Source organism: Protopterus annectens, chromosome 8.part0, assembly GCF_019279795.1.
Source record: "Protopterus annectens isolate FY-2018-M chromosome 8.part0, PAN1.0, whole genome shotgun sequence".
Lineage (NCBI taxonomy): Eukaryota > Metazoa > Chordata > Ceratodontiformes > Protopteridae > Protopterus > Protopterus annectens.
The window spans coordinates 1631450420-1631471957 of record NC_056741.1 but is presented as its reverse complement, the minus strand read 5'-3'; the positions used below and the strand labels follow the sequence as shown (position 1 = coordinate 1631471957).

The 21538-nt window shown below is 46.9% G+C and overlaps 1 protein-coding gene across 2 annotated transcripts in view; it reads left to right on the top strand.

The window, feature by feature from the left end:
- Nucleotides 1-21538, top strand: part of NKAPD1 (NKAP domain containing 1) — a 528467-nt gene that overhangs the window by 190775 nt on the left and 316154 nt on the right. For both annotated transcript variants that reach the window (XM_044081164.1, XM_044081163.1), the window contains exon 5: nucleotides 8182-8331. In XM_044081164.1, coding sequence (XP_043937099.1) covers nucleotides 8182-8331 — 150 coding nt within the window. The remainder of the gene's footprint in view (nucleotides 1-8181; nucleotides 8332-21538) is intronic.

The window sequence follows — 21538 nt, the reverse complement described above, 5'->3', positions numbered from 1 at the left end:
AGCCAGCCAGCCAGCCAGGCATTTATTCTTCTAGCCAGCCAGCCAGCCAGGCATTTATTCATCTAGCCAGCCAGGCATTTATTCATCTAGCCAGCCAGCCTGGCATTCATTCGTCTAGTCAGCCAGCCAGCCTGGCATTCATTCGTCTAGTCAGCCAGCCAGCCTGGCATTCATTCGTCTAGTCAGCCAGCCAGCTTGGCATTCATTCGTCTAGCCAGCCAGCCAGGCATTCATTCATCTTAGTCAGCCAGCCAGCCAGCCAGGCATTTATTCATCTTAGTCAGCCAGCCAGCCAGGCATTTATTCATCTAGCCAGCCAGCCAGGCATTTATTCATCTAGCCAAGCATCCATTCTTCTAGCCAGCCAGGCATCCATTCTTCTAGCCAGCCAGCCAGGCATCCATTCTTCTAGCCAGCCAGCCAGGCATCCATTCTTCTAGCCAGCCAGCCAGGCATCCATTCATCTAGCCAGCCATTCATTCATCTAGTCAACCAGCCAGCCAGGCATTCATCCATCTAGTCAACCAGCCAGCCAGGCATTCGTTCATCTAGTCAGCCAGCCAGCCAGCCAGCCAGGCATTCCTTCATCTAGCCAGCCAGGCATTCCTTCATCTAGCCAGCCAGCCAGCCAGCCAGGCATTCCTTCATCTAGCCAGCCAGCCAGCCAGCCAGGCATTCCTTCATCTAGCCAGCCAGCCAGGCATTCCTTCATCTAGCCAGCCAGCCAGCCAGGCATTCCTTCATCTAGCCAGCCAGCCAGCCAGCCAGCCAGGCATTCCTTCATCTAGCCAGCCAGCCAGCCAGCCAGCCAGGCATTCCTTCATCTAGCCAGCCAGCCAGCCTGCCAGGCATTCCTTCATCTAGCCAGCCAGCCAGCCTGCCATTCATTCATCTAGTCAGCCAGCCAGCCTGCCATTCATTCATCTAGTCAGCCAGCCAGCCTGCCATTCATTCATCTAGTCAACCAGCCAGCCAGGCATTCATTCATCTAGTCAGCCAGCCAGGCAATCAGTCATCCAGCCAGCCATGCATTCATTCATCTAGTCAGCCATCCAGCCCAGCCAGGCATTCATTCATCTAGTCAGCCAACTAGCCAGCCAGGCATTCATTCATCTAGCCAGCCAGCCAGACATTCATTCATCTAGCCAGGCATTCATTCATCTAGCCAGCCAGCCAGCCAGGCATTCATTCATCTAGCCAGCCAGCCAGGCATTCATTCATCTAGCCAGCCAGCCAGGCATTCATTCATCTAGCCAGCCAGGCATTCATTCATCTAGCCAGCCAGCCAGGCATTCATTCATCTAGCCAGCCAGGCATTCATTCATCTAACCGGCCAGGCATTCAATTCATCTTGTCAGCCAGCCAGGCATTCAATTCATCTTGTCAGCCAGCCAGGCATTCAATTCATCTTGCCAGCCAGCCAGGCATTCAATTCATCTTGCCAGCCAGCCAGCCAGGCATTCATTCATCTTGTCAGCCAGCCAGGCACTCGTCCACCTAGTTAGCCAGCCAGGCATTTGTCTACCTAGTCAGCCAGCCAGCCATCCATCCAGGCATTCATTCATCTGGTCAGCCATCCATCCAGGCATTCATTCATCTAGTCAGCCATCCATCCAGGCATTCATTCATCTAGTCAGCCATCCATCCAGGCATTCATTCATCTAGTCAGCCATCCATCCAGGCATTCATTCATCTAGTCAGCCATCCATCCAGGCGTTCATTCATCTAGTCAGCCATCCATCCAGGCGTTCATTCATCTAGTCAGCCATCCATCCAGGCGTTCATTCATCTAGTCAGCCATCCATCCAGGCGTTCATTCATCTAGTCAGCCATCCATCCAGGCGTTCATTCATCTAGTCAGCCATCCATCCAGGCGTTCATTCATCTAGTCAGCCATCCATCCAGGCGTTCATTCATCTAGTCAGCCATCCATCCAGGCGTTCATTCATCTAGTCAGCCAGACATCCAGGCGTTCATTCATCTAGTCAGCCAGACATCCAGGCGTTCATTCATCTAGTCAGCCAGCCAGGCAGTCATTCATCTAGTCAGCCAGCCAGGTTCATTCATCTAGTCAGCCAGACATCCAGGCTCATTCATCTAGTCAGCCAGCCAGGCGTTCATTCATCTAGTCAGCCAGACATCCAGGCGTTCATTCATCTAGTCAGCCAGACATCCAGGCGTTCATTCATCTAGTCAGCCAGACATCCAGGCGTTCATTCATCTAGTCAGCCAGACATCCAGGCGTTCATTCATCTAGTCAGCCATCCAGGCGTTCATTCATCTAGTCAGCCAGGCATTCATTCATCTAGTCAGCCATCCAGGCGTTCATTCATCTAGTCAGCCATCCAGGCGTTCATTCATCTAGTCAGCCATCCAGGCGTTCATTCATCTAGTCAGCCATCCAGGCGTTCATTCATCTAGTCAGCCATCCAGGCGTTCATTCATCTAGTCAGCCATCCAGGCATTCATTCATCTAGTCAGCCATCCAGGCATTCATTCATCTAGTCAGCCAGCCAGCCATTCATTCATCTAGTCAGCCAGCCAGCCATTCATTCATCTAGTCAGCCAGCCAGCCATTCATTTATCTAGTCAGCCAGCCAGGCATTCATTCATCTAGTCAACCAGCCAGCCAGGCATTCATTCATCTAGTCAGCCATCCAGGCATTCATTCATCTAGTCAGCCAACCAGCCAGCCAGGCATTCATTCATCTAGTCAGCCATCCAGCCAGCCAGGCATTCATTCATCTAGTCAGCCAGCCAGGCATTCATTCATCTAGCCAGCCAGCCAGGCATTCATTCATCTAGCCAGCCAGCCAGGCATTCAATTCATCTTGTCAGCCAGCCAGGCATTCAATTCATCTTGCCAGCCAGCCAGGCATTCATTTCATCTTGTCAGCCATCCAGGCATTCATTTCATCTAGTTAGCCAGCCAGGCACTCATCCACCTAGTTAGCCAGCCAGGCACTCGTCCACCTAGTTAGCCAGCCAGGCACTCGTCCACCTAGTTAGCCAGCCAGGCATTCATTCATCTAGTCAGCCATCCAGGCATTCATTCATCTAGTCAGCCATCCAGGCATTCATTCATCTAGTCAGCCATCCAGGCATTCATTCATCTAGTCAGCCATCCAGGCATTCATTCATCTAGTCAGCCATCCAGGCATTCATTCATCTAGTCAGCCATCCAGGCATTCATTCATCTAGTCAGCCAGTCAGGCATTCATTCATCTAGTCAGCCAGCCAGCCAGCCAGCCATTCATTCATCTAGTCAGCCAGCCAGCCAGCCATTCAGCCATTCATTCATCTAGTCAGCCAGCCAGCCATTCATCTAGTCAGCCAGCCAGCCATTCATTCATCTAGTCAGCCAGCCAGCCATTCATTCATCTAGTCAGCCAGCCAGCCAGCCATTCATTCATCTAGTCAGCCAGCCATCTGTTCATTCATCTAGTCAGCCAGCCAGCCAGCCAGCCATTCATTCATCTAGTCAGCCAGCCAGCCAGCCATTCATTCATCTAGTCAGCCAGCCAGCCAGCCATTCATTCATCTAGTCAGCCAGCCAGCCATTCATTCATCTAGTCAGCCAGCCAGCCATTCATTCATCTAGTCAGCCAGCCAGCCATTCATTCATCTAGTCAGCCAGCCAGCCATTCATTCATTCATCTAGTCAGCCAGCCAGCCATTCATTCATCTAGTCAAAGCCAGCCATTCATTCATCTAGTCAGCCAGCCAGCCATTCATTCATCTAGTCAGCCAGCCATTCATTCATCTAGTCAGCCAGCCATTCATTCATCTAGTCAGACAGCCATTCATTCATCTAGTCAGCCAGCCAGCCAGCCATTCATTCATCTAGTCAGCCAGCCAGCCAGCCATTCATTCATCTAGTCAGCCAGCCAGCCATTCATTCATCTAGTCAGCCAGCCAGCCATTCATTCATCTAGTCAGCCAGCCAGCCATTCATTCATTCATCTAGTCAGCCAGCCAGCCATTCATTCATCTAGTCAGCCAGCCAGCCATTCATTCATTCATCTAGTCAGCCAGCCAGCCAGCCATTCATTCATCTAGTCAGCCAGCCAGCCAGCCATTCATTCATCTAGTCAGCCAGCCAGCCAGCCATTCATTCATCTAGCCAGCCAGCCATTCATTCATCTAGCCAGCCAGCCATTCATTCATCTAGTCAGCCAGCCAGCCAGCCATTCATTCATCTAGTCAGCCAGCCAGCCATTCATTCATCTAGTCAGCCAGCCAGCCAGCCATTCATTCATCTAGTCAGCCAGCCAGCCAGCCATTCATTCATCTAGTCAGCCAGCCAGCCAGCCATTCATTCATCTAGTCAGCCAGCCAGCCATTCATTCATCTAGTCAGCCAGCCAGCCAGCCATTCATTCATCTAGCCAGCCAGCCAGCCAGCCATTCATTCATCTAGCCAGCCAGCCAGCCATTCATTCATCTAGTCAGCCAGCCAGCCTGCCATTCATTCATCTAGTCAGCCAGCCAGCCTGCCATTCATTCATCTAGTCAGCCAGCCAGCCTGCCATTCATTCATCTAGTCAGCCAGCCAGCCATTCATTCATCTAGTCAGCCAGCCAGCCATTCATTCATCTAGTCAGCCAGCCAGCCATTCATTCATCTAGTCAGCCAGCCAGCCAGCCATTCATTCATCTAGTCAGCCAGCCAGCCATTCATCTAGTCAGCCAGCCAGCCATTCATTCATCTAGTCAGCCAGCCAGCCAGCCATTCATTCAACTAGTCAGCCAGCCAGCCATTCATTCATCTAGTCAGCCAGCCATCTGTTCATTCATCTAGTCAGCCAGCCAGCCATTCATTCATCTAGTCAGCCAGCCATTCATTCATCTAGTCAGCCAGCCATTCATTCATCTAGTCAGCCAGCCAGCCATTCATTCATCTAGTCAGCCAGCCAGCCATTCATTCATCTGGTCAGCCAGCCAGCCATTCATTCATCTAGTCAGCCAGCCAGCCATTCATTCATCTAGTCAGCCAGCCAGCCAGCCATTCATTCATCTAGCCAGCCAGCCAGCCATTCATTCATCTAGCCAGCCAGCCATTCATTCATCTAGCCAGCGAGCCATTCATTCATCTAGCCAGCCAGCCATTCATTCATCTAGCCAGCCAGCCAGCCATTCATTCATCTAGCCAGCCAGCCAGCCATTCATTCATCTAGCCAGCCAGCCAGCCATTCATCTAGCCAGCCAGCCAGCCATTCATTCATCTAGCCAGCCAGCCAGCCATTCATTCATCTAGCCAGCCAGCCAGCCATTCATCTAGCCAGCCAGCCAGCCATTCATCTAGCCAGCCAGCCAGCCAGCCATTCATCTAGCCAGCCAGCCAGCCAGCCATTCATCTAGCAAGCCAGCCAGCCATTCATCTAGCAAGCCAGCCAGCCATTCATCTAGCAAGCCAGCAATTCATCTAGCAAGCCAGCCAGCCATTCATTCATCTAGTCAGCCAGCCAGCCTGCCATTCATTCATCTAGTCAGCCAGCCAGCCAGCCATTCATTCATCTAGTCAGCCAGCCAGCCAGCCATTCATCTAGTAGGCCAGCCAGCCAGCCATTCATTCATCTAGTCAGCCAGCCTGCCAGCCATTCATTCATCTAGCCAGCCTGCCTGCCAGCCATTCATTCATCTAGCCAGCCTGCCTGCCAGCCATTCATTCATCTAGCCAGCCTGCCTGCCAACCAGGCATTCATTCATCTAGCCAGCCTGCCAGCCAACCAGGCATTCATTCATCTAGTCAGCCAGCCAGGCATTCATTCATCTAGTCAGCCATCCAGCCAGCCAGGCATTCATTCATCTAGTCAGCCTGCCAGCCAGGCATTCATTCATCTAGTCAGCCTGCCAGCCAGCCAGGCATTTATTCATCTAGTCAGCCATTCATTCATCTAGTCAGCCAGCCAGGCATTCATTCATCTAGTCAGCCAGGCATTCATTCATTTAGTCAGCCAGCCAGCTATTGCATTCATCTAGTCATCCAGCCAGGCAGGTATTCATTCAGCTAGTCAGCCAGCCAGCCTGTCATTCATTCGTCTAGTCAGCCAGCCAGCCTGTCATTCATTCGTCTAGTCAGCCAGCCAGCCATTCATTCGTCTAGTCAGCCAGCCAGCCAGCCTGTCATTCATTCGTCTAGTCAGCCAGCCAGCCTGTCATTCATTCGTCTAGTCAGCCAGCCAGCCTGTCATTCATTCGTCTAGTCAGCCAGCCAGCCAGCCGGGCATTCATTTGTCTAGTCAGCCAGCCAGCCGGGCATTCATTCGTCTAGTCAGCCAGCCAGCCGGGCATGCATTCGTCTAGCCAGCCAGCCGGGCATGCATTAGTCTAGCCAGCCAGCCAGCCGGGCATGCATTTGTCTGGCCAGCCAGCCGGGCATGCATTTGTCTGGCCAGCCAGCCGGGCATGCATTTGTCTAGCCAGCCAGGCATACATTCGTCTAGCCAGCCGGGCATGCATTCGTCTAGCCAGCCAGCCAGCCGGGCATGCATTCGTCTAGCCAGCCAGCCGGGCATGCATTCGTCTAGCCAGCCGGGCATGCATTCGTCTAGTCAGCCAGCCAGCCGGGCATGCATTCGTCTAGTCAGCCAGCCAGCCGGGCATGCATTCGTCTAGTCAGCCAGCCAGCCGGGCATGCATTCGTCTAGTCAGCCAGCCAGCCGGGCATGCATTCGTCTAGTCAGCCAGCCAGCCGGGCATGCATTCGTCTAGTCAGCCAGCCAGCCGGGCATGCATTCGTCTAGCCAGCCAGCCGGGCATGCATTCATCTAGTCAGCCAGCCAGCCGGGCATTCATTCATGTAGTTAGCCACTGCAGCAGCCAGCCGAGCATTCATTCATCTAGTCAGCCACTGCAGCAGTCAGCCGGGCATTCATTCATCTAGTCAGCCACTGCAGCAGCCAGCCAGGCATTCATTCATCTAGTCAGTCACTGCAGCAGCCAGCCAGGCATTCATTCATCTAGTCAGTCACTGCAGCAGCCAGCTAGCCAGGCATTCATCCATCTAGTCAGCCACTCCAGCCAGCCAGCTAGCCATCCCAGCGGCCAGCTAGCTGTTGTTCCCATAACTTCATCTCTTTTACCACTCCTGCGGTTATGTCATGGTAGAGGGTGTGGGTGTTGTCATATTGGCCACATCCCCATGTCCCACTTTGGCCCACTTAAAAGGTGGCATCCCTAATTGGACCTGGCCAAGGCATTTCCATGTGTTATGCATAAAGCTGACCCTTCAGTTTTTCTCTCATTTGGAAAATGGTTCCTACATTTTTTTGGTATATGCTCCGCACTTCATCTAACAAAGATGTGGACGAACTTGGTTTGTGGGTATTGTAGTGGCCGGAGATAATTGTGGGTAGAGGAGGAGCCTAAGCCTTGGATCCAGAAGCTTGAAAAAGGCTTTGAGATTTGATCTGATCAGATCTGATAACCCATCTGTTAAGATGGACAAAATAAGACGACAAGGGTTTAGCATTATGGTAAATGAACAACTTGCGTATGTTGAAGTTGAAGAATCAATGCTCCTGCGGGCATTTTCCCACCATAGACCACTCATCCAGTGTCCTTGTGGAGCCTTGCAGTGGAGAAGACCAGAAAACTTTTTTTTTTAAATGTTTAGCCTTAAACCCATTCTTTTTTGCCACTCCCCCTTTCTAATTATTTTCTTGGTAACACTGTAAGTTATCAGTGCTGTAATCTCCTCCCCCATGGGTCCCAAGAGAACCCAGGGCCTTCGATTTTTATCATTACCTGAATTTATGGGTTGAGCTAATCAGGCCTTCAAACTCCCAAGGCTCTACTTTCCCCTAGCCTGGACACAGTTGCTTGAAACCTTGCCAAAAAAAAAAGGAAAATGGTGCTTGCTGGCTCCCATTTAATTGTTTTATCAAGCAGACGTCTTTAGTCCATCTGCTTTGGGGACATCTAAAAGTAGTGGATATGAAACAAAAGTCCAGACAACCACCTGTGGCTAATTCTGTGGATAAAGAATCCTACCTAGTGATTCATCTATTGAAAAATCGGCTGCTATGATGAGGGTAGTCTGTCAATTGTACTTTCCTACTCCCACCTCCGTAATATATTTTTTTCTTAGTTTGTTTTCATGTTCAGATATCACAGTGTTCTTAAATACAATGAAAGGTGATTTGGCTTTGTTTTAAGTTTATATATTTCATTATTTCTAGGAGTCGAATGCGTTGTGATGGGTTTGATGAGAGTGAATCTAGGGCTGTTCGATCAAGTTCTCGTGCCGTGGTGACAATGCAGCAAAACATTTGGGAGGCACGACAGTCAAGTAAAAAGCTTCAAAAGATTGAAGCAAGTGATCCTGAACGGTAAGAGGTTTCCTTTGCTTTTTTAAGTGGAATGTAATTTATTCAGCTGCATGTTTGTGGTGCTTATCAAAAACAACTTTGAATGTATTATAGTGCTGTTTAAGTGGTAATCACTTAAGTATAGATTAAAGAAAAGGAGTGCCTGAAATAATTTTCAGTGAGTGCTCTTTCTGTGAAGCAGAGTTACAGAAACCACTTTCAGCCCTAATTGAGGTTTTTTTTTCCATTGGTTTGGGTGGTATTGGGGGGGTGCAGGAGGTCTTGATCCTATTTTTGTAACATTTGCAGGAAGTGGCTCTCTGATGATGACTAATATATTTATGTATTTGTATAACAAAGACACTTGCTGAAATTGTATTTGACATGAATCCAAGCGAAGCAGTGACTATGCAGTAGTTTAAAACAAAACAGGCGTATTACAAAACTACGTAGTTATCTAATTGACAAGTACTGTGAGTGTGAGTGTGATGCATCAAAAGGTAAGCAAAAAAAATCTAATCTTCAGCAAAAGAAAGAACCAACATGGTGGTAATGTAAAATAACAGTTTTATATATCCTGTGTTGGAAATCTAGAACTGCAGTTTGCTCAGAAATAGAGCACAGCATCTCCTGCTATCCCAGCCAGTGTAAAGATACATTTAGCCACTTGAAAGCTTCCAAAATTTAGTAAGAGCTCATAGAAGTGTTTCCATACAAAATTAGTATTGCTGGAGGTCTCAAGAAAGCATCCTCTTCAAAACCGGAGTTTACAGTCTGCAGTGTAACAGCTCAGAAACTCCTGACCTTCATATACACACACACACCAAAAGATGTACTTGGTGAAAAAGCTAACAACGACTTAAGTTTGGAGAGTAGGACAGGAGCCACAGGACCACAAGTGTTGTTACAGTTTCACAATAGCACTACATGACAAACTGTAGTAAGCGACAGATGTTTAAACAGCACCCAGGGAAAAACTCTCTAAGCTACAGGGCCACACAGTGTTGCAGCAGTACAGTGTAAGCGAGTCAGTATTTTTCAGGGTATTTTTGTCTGCATAACTCTCTTTTGATAGTGCTTCCATGTGTTTTAGCTTGTTTGGGTGATTTCCCTACTCCTCTCTCTACTTGCCCATTGGTGTTTTACTAGTTCTTTCCTTTTGTAGACTCTTTGTATGTAGGGTTATAGGATTTGTAGTGTGTGGTATCATTCTAGATTTGTTACTGTAGTGTCGTTTTGCTTTTAGGATTGTTTATACATTGGCCTGTGGAGTTAATGATTTTGTTGAGAGTGTGGCTCTATTTTTGGGATTGATAAGTGCTTGGGATTTTAAAATTGTCTGTGCTGTGGGCATAAGCTCCTCCTGCCCCCTCTAACTCTCATGATAGGTCTGTATTCTGTCTAGGGCTCACCTGGAAGAGGAGGTGCTTAAGGCCTTCTCAGCCTTTGGTGCCCAAGCCTTTGTTGAGAGAAGAGCAGAGTTAGTTTTGAGGGGCATATTGCTTGCTTTTCCTGCTTCTGTGATGACTTCTTCCTCTCCGTTTCCTCCACTGGCATTAAGCCTGACAGAAAGAAGGAAGATGTTAGAGCTCCCTATCAGAAGTCAGAAGAAAAACAGTGTATTAAAGAGAGAGAATCAAAAAAGAGGATCACAGATTCTCCTCCACACTCTTCTCTAGATCCAAAGGTCCCAAGGCCTTTGGCAGTTTCAGCTCAGACCTCATCCTCAGAGTTGGAGCCCCGCTGGTACCAATCTGCAGTTATATTGGATCTGGCATGGTCTTCCTTTTTGGCTCCACTTGGCTTCATGGGCCATGATATCCCAAGTGCCTGCCATTCAGTGACTACAGTTTCAGGTGGAACTTTCTCTCCCTTCCAACCAATTATTCCAGTGGAATCCTCCCTAGAGCCATCTCAAATTGTAGACTCCTGGACTGAAAGGAGTCATCTCATTTTTCAGTGCCAGGACCCAAGAAACTTTAATCAAGTGGTTTGTCTTCATCTGGGAGATTTTCTACGAGTCTGAAGGATCTGGATTTGAACCAATTTTAGAGATCCCATTTGAAGACCTAGATGGAAGTGGGAATCATTATCTCTTCCTTTCTTTCATTCGTCTCTGACTGGTCATTGTTTTGCTCAGCTGGTTCCATCAGCCTCCTTTCTTCCACTGAATGTTCCCTCACCTCTGTTGTCTTCAGACCCACCCCGATCCTGTTTGCCTTTTCAATACCAGCTTCAAGGTTGGCGTCGGCACTGCCTTCTGCATTGGCACCTCAACTCTGATGTTGGTCTCTGAGGCATCCCTGCTCTGCAAGATCAGTGTCAAACGCTTGGGGTCAGGAGACTTAGATCCTTCCCTCCCCTTGGGTTCTTCAGGTCTGGTCTCAACATCGGATCAGACTCTGGTGGTGGTAGTGGTGGATACTAGACCTTCCCGAGATCAAAGGATCAAATGGACTCTGTCTTGTCCAGCCTGGTTTCAGTGTCAGCTTTCAGTGTTGCAGAGAGGTTGTTGTCCACCCAGAAGTGGGAAATTTGGCATCCGATCCATCCCATTCCTCATGTCCGTCTGGTGACTGTGTTTCTCTTAAGAGGTCTTTGGGTCATCTTCATTGACTTTCTTTGACCATCTCCTGGTCCGAGGCTGTCCCTTGACTTCTGTCCACAAACAGCCTCCCACCCACATTCCCTCCATGGAAGAAGCACAAAAAAGAGCTTGTGTAAAAGCAAACACCTAGACTGTCTTCAAGACTCTTGCTGAGAATTCCAGCCTCAAAGAAGAGAAGAGAAGAGGAGTCCCCATTGTATACCCACAGACTCCTCTTTTGCCGACTTACTGGAATTTATGCAACAGCATGGGTGGTTCACTGAAGCTCATTCCATAGAGGAGTCTTTATTTCTTGAGGCCTTAGTTGCATGTCCATCCACATCTTGGGTGGTGCCCCTTCCAGGCATCCTCATCGATATGGTGCCCAAGAAGGCTTGGATGGAGGCAGATATAGGTCGACCTGATATCATGTAAGCCACATAAGGTTTTAGCTCCTCCTAAAGATAGTCCCCATTGAGCAAGGGTCCAGCAGTTGACTCTATTGTCGCAGTGACTACTAAAAAGGACATATCTGAGGAGAGTGCATCAGTCCGTCCTCCAAACAGGGAATCCCGGGCTTTGGACTGCTTGAGTAAATGCGTCTTCAGTTCAGCCACATTTGCCCTGCAATGAACTGTCCACAATGTTGTCTGTTTCCAGTGTCTCCATGTAGATGTGCGTCTGTAATTTGCTGAGTGATTAAAGGATGTTCTTCATCTCACATTGCTGCAGTCCTTACATATGGGTAGTCCGCTGTCCTCTGTCGGCCCGAATACCAAAGTATAAGGCTGACGTCGGTCAAGGCGCTTAGAACTGACATCAGAACATCAGGGTACAAAAGCGCATGACCGACGTCATATCCTCAGTCTTTTTTGCCGCATGGTCCGATGCAGAAGCAGCGTTGCAAGTGCCGTTCATGTTCTGAAATTTTCGAGTTCGGAGTTTCAGACCGAATCAAAGTTGGCTAAGTACCCGTTGGAATATTTTGGTTTTTTCTTGCCTCAGTGTTTTACCGGATGTCAGAAAAAGTGAATAATTGTATTTCTTGTGGGAAACAGATACCGCATAGGGATTATCATTCTTTGTGTATTCCTTGTTTGGGGCCTGAGCACGTTGTTGGGTGTCGCTTTTGTGCTAGTTTCAATAAGCGCACTATTAAGCGAAGGTTAGATTGTGCTAGGCTGGTCTTCGGGAAGCGGTGCAATTATAATATGCCGTCGGATTCTCCGGCGCCCGCTTCTTCGAAGAAGCGCAAAGACAAAGCAGTTCAACCCAGGCAAGAAGAGTTGTCCGTTCCGGACGTTGGTTCTTTAGAGGCGTCAGTGGAACCGGTGGTTCCGACGGAGGCTTCTCTGGAGTCCCAGGGGGAGACTTTGATATTGCAGGATGTGGCCTCTCATGAGGCAGGTCAGGCTGAAGGGGCTTCCCAGGTTACTGTACTCCCCTCCCTTCCTAGGGTGGTTAGGCCCTCTCCTTCTGTTTCCAAGGCTTCTCCCAGAGGCAGGCCAGGTTTAGCTTCTGTTGGGGTCTCTCCTAGTGCAGCAGGGTCTGTGCCCAAGAAGCACATGCTTAAAATGGCAGAAGATTTGATTACTCTGATTAGAGGTTCTTTGCCCTCCTGATAAGAGGCCTAGGGTGGAGCCAGAGTTGGGGAGTTTTGAGCAGGCTTGGATGTTTCTGAGTCTTCGGCTGAAGACTTGCAGGAGTACTCTCCTTATTCTGATTCTGATGCAGATGATTCGACTCCTTCTGCTTCTCCTCCAGAGGATTTTTCTTTTCCAGAGACTCTTCATTCCATGAGGGAACATTTTAAGTGGGAAGGACAGGACTTCTCTGATTCCAGGAAAAGGCTTAGGAATTTTTGCTTTTACCCCAGCATAGGCCCTTGGCTATACCTCCTGTTCTGGATGTTGTGGAAGATGTGTTTGCAGAGGCTTCACTTAATCCTGATTCTCTGCCTCCTGCTCCTGTTAAACCGGATAGGTATTACAGGGTGCCTGAGGCTCATAAATATCTTTATAAGAGTCCTAGGGCGGACCCAGAAACTGTTAGTCAGGGACCTAAGGGTGTCAAGGCCTCTGTTGTAAAAATCCGGTTCCTCCAGATAAAGAGGCCAGAGCTTTGGATAGATGGGGAAAGAAAGTCTATACATCTTCTACCCTAGCTATGAGGCCTTTGAATTGCCAGTTTCATATGTTGAAATATCAAAACTATCTTCTTTCTCAATTAAAGTCTAAGGTGGATGCTCTGGCGGAAGGCATTGAGTGTAAAGAATTACAAGATTTGGTGCATGTTTCAGAGCAGGTGGGTAAGCATTCTTTACAATGTGGTTTTGATGCTGTACAGGCCTCGTCTGAGAGTGGCTGCCACTGGTTCAGTTCTTCGCAGGCACGCATGGCTGAGGGATCAGAATTTATCTGACCATGTTAAGACAAGGATTTTGGATGCTCCTTTACAGTCTGATGTGTTGTTTGGTTCACCTGTGGAGTCAGTCTTGAAGAAAATGGAAGACAAGGCTAAGTCCATGCAGGCTGTTAAAGATTTTTGCAAGTGCAGCCTCCAAAGTTTAGTAGGAATTGGCCTGCTAAGGGGTGGGCGTATCCTTCTTATGATTCTCAGTCTAGGGGTAGATCTAGACGTGGTAGGGGCAGAGCTCAGAGTTCTTTCAGACCTAGAACAGGGAGTTCACCTGCACAATCTTCGGGTGAGGGCAGGGGCCAGTCCTTTCGTAAACAGGCCCAATGACCTACCTTTTCAGCTGCCAGATCCTTCTTGCCTGGCAGCTCCTTTGGGAGGAAGGTTGGCACTCTTCAAGGAAAATTGGAATTTGATTACCCAAGACAAATGGGTATTGGATATCATACACCGAGGTTACAAGTTTTATTTCCATACCTTGCCTCCTTTCAAAGGCATGCCGGACGTTCCTCCTCAGCAAAGACTAGAGGCTCTCAAATTTCTCTGCTACTTCAAATAAGGGCCATACAACCGGTCCCTCTGCCAGAAGTGGGCCTAGGATTTTATTCTCGCCTGTTCCTAGTACCAAAGAAAGGGAACACGTGGAGACCAATCTTGGATTTATCCTCAACACATATCTGGACATTCCCAAGTTCAAAATGTTGACGTTACAACAGCTTTTACCTCTGCTGGGCAAAGATCACTGGATGGTGACTCTGGATCTCAAGGAGGCTTACCTTCATGTTCCTATCAGGCTCAGTTGCAGAAAGTATCTGCGTTTTCGGGCTGGGACTTCTCATTATCAGTTCTCTGCATTGCCCTTTGGCTTATCTACTGCGCCCAGAGTGTTCACGAAGGTTCTGGCTCCAGTGATAGCCTTCTTCAGGCTAAAAGGAATACAGATCTATCCTTATTTGGACGATTGCCTGATTCTGGCCCAAGGAAAGGACGAACTTCTTCATCATTTACAGTATGTGATAGCAGTGCTAAGATGCCTGGGGTATTCTGTGAACGAAATAAAGTCCAGTCTAGTACCCTCTCAGGACATGTGCTTTCTGGGTGTGAGACTGAATACAGCATCCCAGATGGCCTTTTTGACCCCGGACAAACAAAAGAATCTTTCTCTTTACTTCCATCAATTGTCTCATCAGTCCAGGCTGACTGCAAGGACAGTCCTTCAAGCCTTGGGGTTCATGGCATCTTGTATTCTGGTACTTCCCAATGCCAAACTGCATATGAGGAAGCTACAATGGTATCTCAAAATGTATGGACACAGCACTGCCAAGATATGGACACTGTCATTCAGATAATACCTTGCATTCAAAAGGAATTTTTGTGGTGGGCTCAGGAATGTCACCTAAACAAGGGACTCTCTGTGACCCGCCAGAGGCGAGTCAGATTCTAACGACAGATGCCTCAGACAAAGCTTGGGGAGCTCATCTAAATGGAAAGTGGGTACAAGACACGTGGCCTGCCAGACTTCAACATCTGCATATCAACTTGAAGGAGATGTTAGCAGTCCAATTTGCATTAATAGCTTTCAAGGATTTACTTCTTCCAGGGCAGGTGTTGGTTCTAACAGACAACACAACTGTCATGTGGTACATCAACAAGCAAGGGGGAACGCATTCTTATCCTCTATGCAAACAAGCAATGATTTTGTGGGAGACTGCTCTCAGTTTACAGCTAAATCTTCAGGCAAGGTTTCTGCCGGGAGCACAGAACTCCTTAGCAGATGTGTTGAGCAGACAAATTATGGATCCCCACGAGTGGAAATTGGATCCTCATGTATTTCAGAAATTGACAGTGTTATGGGGAACTCCAGACATAGATCTGTTCGCTTCTCCACTAAACTACCAGCTGCCAAAGTTTTGCACAAAATGGTTTCATCCCACAGCTTGGAAAGTGGATGCTCTCTCATTCAATTGGAGCAATCTTCATGTGTATGCCTTTCCACCTCTGCCTCTCCTCCCAAAGGTACTTCTGAAGGTCAGACAGGACAAGCCAAAGATGATTTTAATAGCTCCAGATTGGCCTCGACAGCACTGGTACCCATTACTGAGAAGTCTGGTACGGGAGCCTCCATGGCCTTTGCCTTCGATTCCACACCTGCTGTCTCAGGAGAACAGTCATTTACTCAATGTCAAACTTCACTCTCTACATCTAACAGCCTGGCATATTCTGTTTTAAACCCTGGAGGGTCTCCGCTTCCACAGCAAGTTTTGAATGTTATTTTGGAGGCCAGAAGGCCTAGTACAAGGAAAGTGTATGCAGATAAATGGAGGAGGTTTTTATTTTGGAGTACAGCAAAGGAATTTGATGTTTCTAAGCCTAATTTAAGTGTGGCTCTTCAATATCTTACTGAGTTACTGGACAAAGGTTTGTCCTTCTCCTCTATTAAGGTTCATGCTGCAGCAATTTCTGCTCACTATGACTGTGACCCACCATTGTTTTCTCATCCTTTGTTTAAGCAATTCCTTAGAGGGGCAAAGAATATAAGACCCCACGTAGAGCTCCTACTCCTGCTTGGGATCTCAATTTTGTGTTGGAGAAACTCACTCTACAACCTTTTGAGCCTGCAGCTACTGCCGAGTTGAAATATTTATCATGGAAGACTGCTTTTTTGTTGGCCATTACCTCTGCGAGAAGGGTTTCTGAATTACAGGCCCTTATGGCGGTTGAGCCTTTCTTAATTTTCCATAAGGATAGGGTATCTTTGCATACTAATCCTTCCTTTATGCCTAAAGTGGTTTCTAGTGTGGCTTTAAACCAAACCATTCATTTGCCTACTTTTTATGCAAACCACCAAAATAAAGGGGAAAAGATTTTGCACACTTTGGATATACACAGGCAGTTGCGATATTATTTGAGCAGAACTAAAGGGTTCAGGCAGTCTCAGCAGTTATTTGTTTCATTTGCTTTGGGTTCTCAGGGCAAGCCTGTTTCAAAACAAACTATTTCTAAGTGGATTGGGTTTTGCATTGCTTTCTGTTATTCCCATCATGGTAAGGAGATTCCAGCTGGGATTAGGCCTCATTCCACTAGGGCTACTGCCACTTCTACAGCTTTTTTAGGGGGGTGGCAACTAAAGATATTTTGGAGGCAGCTACTTGGAGTTCAGTGCATACTTTCTCTAAGCATTACCACCTTCCACTTTACTCTAAATCTAGGGCTGGTTTTGCCACTGCTATTTTACAGGGCATTTTGGCAGCTCCTAATGCTTTATAGTTTTGCCATCCTCCCTTACCTCTGCTTTGGGATTCTACCCATATGTAAGGACTGCAGCAATGTGAGATGAAGAACATAGTACAGTTTTGTACCTACCATAAATGTAGATGTTCGAAGATCCACATTGCTGCAGTCCAATTTACCCTCCCTCCTTCCCCTCTGTAGTTAGAGGCGGTTGTGTGGTTTGGGTTGTGAATATTGTAAATATTGTAAATAGGATTAGTGCAGGGGTGGTTGGTTGGTTTTTTGCTGTCTTTGGTTTTGGCCTTTCTTTTTAGGGCCTTCTGACATCTGGGGCAAGAAAAGACTGAGGATATGACGCCGGTCATGCGCTTTTGTACCCTGACGTTCTGATGTCAGTTCTAAGCGCCTTGACCGACGTCAGCCTTATACTTTGGTATTCGGGCCGACCGAGGACAGCGGCCTACCCATATGTAAGGACTGCAGCAATGTGGATCTTCGAACATCTACATTTATGGTAGGTACAAAACTGTACTTTTCCTTCCTTAATGTTTCCTCTGGGTGGATCCACCTTGCTTGTACCAAAGTGAAGGAGACTTTAATTAGGAGGCAGCAAGGTGGGAAAACCCTTTCTGCTGTGGAAGCTCGTTTTGCCCCCCCCCCCCCCCCTCCAAAAACTTTCTCCAGGAGCCAGTATGGGAGAAGGCAAATGTTCTTTCACAAATCTCAGCAGTTTTCCCAGGACACTGTTGGTGAAGGTGTCCACTGCTGCACAGGGAGGAACGTTGATAGATGCCACCCACAAGGCAAGAGCAGTCTGCAGAATCAGTGCATCAGGGGTCTCTTCTGGTAAGCCTTTTCAACTTTCCAGAACATTTGCCTTATTGCTGCACCCTAGTAGCAGTCATTACTCACATTTCCCTTCATCCAAAAGCTTAGGAGGCTATTTCTTTAGGCACATAGATGTTAAGAATGGTTTCCAGAGATTACTCTATTCTATTTTTGTCCATACCAAGTACAAAATGGAAATCTTTATTCAGTGTTTCAGCCAGTCAGTGGAGAGCAGCATCTGAAATCCAGAACGCTGCTTTGGAAACAAATAATCCAGGTCGTCTCACCTGACCAGAGAGCATCCAGGAGGTCTCACCTGACAGAGGATCCTAGGTCTATTCAAGATTCTAAATAGAGACAATACAAGTACCAGTCTGACATAGCTGCAGATAAAAGTCCATAAAACCTTACTAAAAATAAAAAATAAAAGAGTAAGCACTTTCAAGGTATATTCCTTAAACCTTTTTTGAAAGCCAGACCCTTGAAACATTGACACTGGTATATAGGTTTGTGTTTTTATGTACTGGCACTTTAACCATTGTATGCTTTAATTGATGTGCTGATTGTTTTATTGATGTGCTATTTAAATGACTCTGTTCTTTAGTATTCAGTGTGAAGAAGCAGTAGGAATATACCATGAAAGCGCTTACTCTTTTATTTCTTATTTTTATTAAAGTTTTATGGACTTTTACCTGCAACTGTTTCGGACTGGTACTTATATTGTCTCTATTTGGTTCCTTTTGAAAGTACCATTCCTTATTCTCTCTTCGACTACTGTATTTTTTAAGATCTACTCAAGATTTTGTTTAATGCCAAAGAAAACCAAGGACCTCAGGCCCATTCTGGACCTAAGAAAGCTCAACCTCTGTCAGACAGACCAAGTTCCTGATGGTCACAATGCAGTCTGTTCTGTTCTCAGGAAGGATGGCTGGATGTGCTCAGTGAATCTCAAGGATGCCTACTACCGTATCAAGAAAGCTTGGCATTCCTGTGCTTTTGTGGTCTTTATGTACCTGAATGACTAGCTGCACACACTGACTTCAAGGACATTGTTATCTCAAGCAAAAAGGAATCCTTGGTCCATTGGTGCCATTCTGTAGGAATTACTGCTCAAATTCTGGAGTTCATCAGACGTCACCTGGACACCACCAGTCAGATTACCAGGCTTCCTGTTTCTTATTTAAACTTGAGACAAGCAAGGCAGGTTTTAGCTGTCTGAAGGCCACCTGCTTCTCCTCTTCTTCCACACGTCTTAGATCTTACGGATGCAGCCATTGTGTTAGTTTCTTTGGCCATGTTTTACATGAGAATTCTGTGGTGGACACTGTCCGTTCAATGTTCACTGACTACATATTCCATCGATTTCTCAATATGCCTGACAAAAGTTTGTCAGGGCCTCATTTCCTGGTGGCTAATCTCGGATCATGTAGTCTTAGGTTGTCCCTTTGTTCTTTTCTCACCTCACAGCTACAGTGACCACGGATGCTTCCCTGCTATCGTGGAGGGGGCATTTGAAAGGGAGCAAGTACCTTGGTCCCTCTTCCCTTCAGGAGGCTTATCTTCACAGCAATGTCTTGGAGAAGCAATCTTTTCAGGACTCTGCCCAGTAGCCGTAGCCATCCGAAAAGAGAATGACTGTAGTCTGGTATATAGACAAAGAAGGGGAACCTGATCTTATCCCTTGAGTTGACAAGCTTTGAGGTTTGGCAGTGGGCGGCGTCTTCTCAACATTTTCTTATAGCAATACTTATCATTTGTGTGGACAGTCTCAGCAAGAGCATTTTGATGCCTCACAAGTGATTCAACACTTCAGTGGTGGCTCAGATCTTCAGCCGCTGGGTTCTGTTTTGCCGTTATCTTTTTGGCTCTCCCTTCAAAACCAAATGCAGCAGCTACTTTGCTCTAGTCCCTCCAAACGGACAGTCACTTATGGATGCCCTTCTGCATGCTTGGGCTCCCAGGCTTCTGTATGCCTTTCCCTAACTTCCTTGATTACAAAGTTTGTACAGAAAGCTGCCCATTTCACATGAAGTTGTGATTTTCATTGCTCTCTCTTGGCACCAGTAAGTATGAATGTTCTTTGTAGTTAATATTGCAGTACTGATTCTTGGGATCTTTCTGCCATGCAGAAGCCCGTGACCGGCCCAGTTTCCAGACTCTCTACAGTTTCTCTAGCCGATGGGTGTCCAACCAATGTCAGAGTATAAGAAGGTCATTTGGCACCATCTTCACTTCTTTCTAGTCATGCAGTCCAGTGCACTTCTCGTGTGTTCAGTACATTTGCAGTCTGTCATTTAACCAGCTTTTCCAGCAAACCTTCTTTTTCTTCCCGTCAGATAAATAATATGTTGAGGAAATGTTATTAATTTAATGTTCAAAAAAATAAACAATTGCTTGAAGTATGGGAAGCAGATCCCACATAAAGATTTTCACTCATTTTGTCTATTCTGCTTGTGGCCTTAGCAGAATGTCTGTAACTGTCTTGACTGCAAAATTCTGTGCAAAACACTAAAACATAGGGCTGAGGTATTAGCCTCCCCAACATAGTCTTCCTCTTCGGTTTCCCTAGTGGTGTCACAATCCACTGCTACCACAGGGCCTTCACAAACTCCAGTATTTGCTAGTGTCATTCCAAAAAAAAAAAAAACTGAAATACAATGACAAAGCTCCAACTTTTGGCCATAAGTCAACTGACAACCCAGGTGAGGCATGTTGCAGCCCCCCGGTCCAGCGACTCCTGGTCTGAAATCCCTGACACAACCTATCGGGAGGCCACCATGGTCTCTGGCGTACCTGCGAATGTTACCATGGCGCACATGTCGGTCAGGTCTGAGGTCACTCAGAAAGCCTCAATTTCCAATGTCCACATCGTGGATCTCGAGGGAGACATTCTGTCTATCTTGACTACTGAAACTTTATCCAAAGTCACAGTCGGATGACCTCACCTTCAGTTCACTCCTTTTAAACTGACACTCAAACCGAGACCAATCACTTCTTCACAGACTGTTAGCCCAAGACTTCCTGAAAATAGCACAGGGGTTCATGGCCTTTGTGAAATCTAGAAAATCCTGTCCTGCTTCTACTACTGAGGCTTCCCCATTCAAAAGAAGCAGGGAGGTGGCTTTTCAGTAAGATGTAGATTCCTCTACCTCTGAAGATGAGGAGAAATTGTCTTACTCTTGCGCTTGCCATCACAAACTAACCCAGAATCAGGTGACTCCATCTGTTCCACCTCCCCCTGAGGACCTTTCCTTCAGGGATGCCCAGCATAAAGTGAAGAAGGATTTCAGTTGAGAAAGCAAACCGTTCTTACAGATACAGACATATCACAGGGAACTGATAACCTAGGCTTATGGCTATTACTCCTGTACACGTAGTACTGCATGGTGTGTTTGAAAACATTGCTTTACATCATGATTCCTTGCCTCCTGCTTCTAGGAAACCAGACAGATTTTACAGATTGAATCTGACAAGCATCTTTACAAAAATCTATGGCTGACCCTTCTGTAATCTCCACTGAAACCACAAAAGGTGTACCTAAGGGACCAACCAGACCTCCCTTGCCTAAATCCAAGGAAAGTAGACTATTAGATTTAGGGAAAAAAGCTTCTATCTCTGCCACCCTAGTAATGAGAGCTTAGATCTGCCAGTTCCATATACTAAAATACCTTGAATCTCTCCATGACCAGATTTTAGCTTTGATGGACTCTACTGTGGATAGAACCTTATCTAAGAAAATTCGGGAGTTAGACAGCAAAGATTTATAAGTCTCCAGACACTCTAAAGTGTGGTTTATGATGCCTTGGATGCTTCTTGCAGAGCAATTGCCACAGGTTTTGTTGTATGCAGATATACATGGCTCAAGACCCAGGCCCTGTAGTTTATGCCTGAACTACTGGATGCTCCACTAGACCAGGAATTTCTTTTTGCTCTTCCTGCTGAACAAGTTTTTGAGAACTGGATAAAAAGGCATGCAAATTTTGAAAGAATTTTTACCTGTCTCTGATGCAAAGGCACAGTAGGAATTACCCTTCAGAATCTTTGCCTTTTCCCCCTAGACAAAGCAAGGGATGGCCTCCCATGCCAACAGACCAGACAATCCAGGGGATGACAACCAGAACAATCACAAAGAACAGGGAGCTCCAAAGAGGCCACCCATCACAGAGA